Source organism: Acanthisitta chloris, unplaced genomic scaffold (assembly GCF_000695815.1).
Source record: "Acanthisitta chloris isolate BGI_N310 unplaced genomic scaffold, ASM69581v1 scaffold32012, whole genome shotgun sequence".
Lineage (NCBI taxonomy): Eukaryota > Metazoa > Chordata > Aves > Passeriformes > Acanthisittidae > Acanthisitta > Acanthisitta chloris.
The window spans coordinates 6,492-8,844 of NW_008660411.1; the positions used below are offsets into that span (position 1 = coordinate 6,492).

Below are 2,353 nucleotides of genomic sequence, written 5' to 3' on the forward strand. Positions count from 1 at the left end.
CTGTTCATTCCAGGTTGTACAAAGCCTTGAACAACCTGCTCTGGTGGGATCTGTCCCTACCCGGGGCAGGATGTTGGGACTGGATGATCCTTAGATCCATTCCAACCCCTCCACAGCCTCTGAAGCTGTGCCATGTGCTGCCTGTGGCCCTTACCTGGCGCAGCTGGGCCAGGTCAGACTTGTTGCCCACAAGCACCACTGGGGTGTCGTCGTTGCGGCGAACGCGGTAGATGAGCTGCTTGAACTCCCGAACCTCGTGGAAGCTGCGTCGGTCTGTGATGGAGTAGCAGATGATGAATCCCTCACCAGCCCTCATGTACTGGTCTCTCATGGCTGTGAACTCTGCCTAGAAACAGATCATTGCATTTTAATTGCAGAAATTCCTAGTATCAGTGTGTGTGAAGGCGTTGGGATGGAGCTTAGAGATCATCTAGTCTCAACCTCCTGCCCTGGGTAGGGACATCTCCCACCAGAGCAGGTTGCTCCAGGCTTTAGCCAACCTGGAGTGAACAGTGACAGGGCTGGGGCAGCCACAGCCTCCCTGGGCAACCTGGGACAGTGTTGCACCACCCTCACAGGGAAAAACTTCTTCCTAATATCGAATCTCAACTTCCTCCCTTAATTTCTCCCTATTGCTCCTTGTCCTGTAACTGCAGCTCCTAAGCAAGTCCCTCTGCAGCTTCCCTGGAGCCCCTTCAGCTCCTGGCAGGTTGTTCTGAGGTCTCCACATAACCTTCTCTTCTCCAGTCTGAACAGCCCTGACTCTATCCATAGGGAAGTTGCTCCAATCCTCTTATCAGCTCTGTGGCCTCATCTGGACTTGCTCCAACAGTTTCATGTCCTTCTTACATTGAAGGCACCAGAACTGTCTCACCAGAGCAGAGCAGAGGGAGAATCAGCTCCTTGGACCTGCTGCCACACTCCTGTGGATGCAGCGCAGGACAGGGTTGGTTTCTGGGCTCTGAGCTCACCCTGCAGCCTTTGTGGTGTTCCTCATTCCAACCCCAAAAGTGCAGGACCTGTGTCACCCCCTGGGCCTTCTCACACAGGACCAGCTGATCTCCAGGTCTTCCTCACCACAAAACCCACCCTGACATGTGAGTTACCAGCCCAGAGGGTGATCCTGGGCAGGAGGGAGAAAGGCCCAGCACAGTGACACAGGCACTGGCAGCATGTGAGGCTTCCAAGAAGAGCTCAAACCCAATTTGGAATCCCAGATATCTGCAGGGTTTCTGTCTCCACACCTGACTGCTCAGCACTCTCTCAGTCCCCTGGTGACCACTCATACCTGTCCTGCTGTGTCCAGGATATCCAGGTTGGCAGGTTCATCATCAATGCGGATCCGGATTTTGTAGGCATCCTCTAGATTCCAGCAGGTTGGAGAGAACAGGGTTGGGATGCAATTCCAAGACTCATCAGTCATCAGTTCCCAAACAGGATGCCATCCCAGAACCACCCAACCTGCTCACAGCACTGAGCTACCTCAGCCTGAGCTTTCACCTGAACCTGTGATTGTTCTGGTATTGATTTAGCCTTCCCTGTGCCAAAATCATCCTATTGCTGACAGAGATGTGGCCATAGCCTAGAGATCTGAGACACCTTGGGGAATTCCATGGCCCTCCTGGTCTTTGATCCCACACCTCGACCTGCTCCAGGAGCTCCATGTCTCTCTGGTCCTGAAAATCCCACAACTGGACACAGCCAGGAATTCCATGTCCCTCCTACCCTATCATCCCAGACCTTGACCTGCTCCAGGAGTTCCATATCTCTCCTGTCCTGAGGATGTCAGACCTGGACACAATACTCCAGGATGAGCCTCCTCAGGGCTGAGCAGAGGGACAGGATCACTCCCTGACCTGCTGGCAATGTCCTTCCTAATAACTGATCACAGATATTGAGGTCCTCAACCTACAGATTTATTTACACTGAGCACTTTCAAGCTCTGCAGCAGCTTCCCCTGCCCAGGGAGATGAGCAGCAGAGAGCAGAGCAAGGTTTCCTACCGATGGTTGGGTCGTGGTCCTCAGGGAAGCGGTGGCTGATGAACTGCATGGTCATAGCTGTAGAGAGAGAGCACAGACAGCACTGACACTTGGGGCCTGGCTCAGGGCACACCAGACAGACACAAGCCACTCAGGGCACAGCTGGGAGGGATGAGGGTGAAATGGATGACATCCAGGGATGCAGACAGAGCAGGTGGAGGAAGGAAGTGACACCAGGAGGGGCTGAGATATCCTGGACAGGCTGACATAGCCCAGAGGAACTGAGGTATCCTGGAGAGGCTGAGATATCCCAGAGGGACCGAGAACAGCCTGAGAGGGGCTGAAACATCCTGGTGGGACTGAGACAGCCCA

At 54.1% G+C, this 2,353-nt stretch overlaps 1 protein-coding gene across 1 annotated transcript in view; it reads right to left on the minus strand.

The window, feature by feature from the left end:
* The window catches only part of RIT1 (Ras-like without CAAX 1), a 2,820-nt gene extending 763 nt beyond the window's left edge, over positions 1 to 2,057 (minus strand). Inside the window, exons 1-3 of the mRNA XM_009069805.1 lie at positions 2,003 to 2,057; positions 1,289 to 1,362; positions 155 to 346 (exon numbers count right to left, since the gene is read on the minus strand). Coding sequence (XP_009068053.1) covers positions 155 to 346; positions 1,289 to 1,362; positions 2,003 to 2,057 — 321 coding nt within the window. The remainder of the gene's footprint in view (positions 1 to 154; positions 347 to 1,288; positions 1,363 to 2,002) is intronic.
* Positions 2,058 to 2,353: the final 296 nt, after the last annotated feature.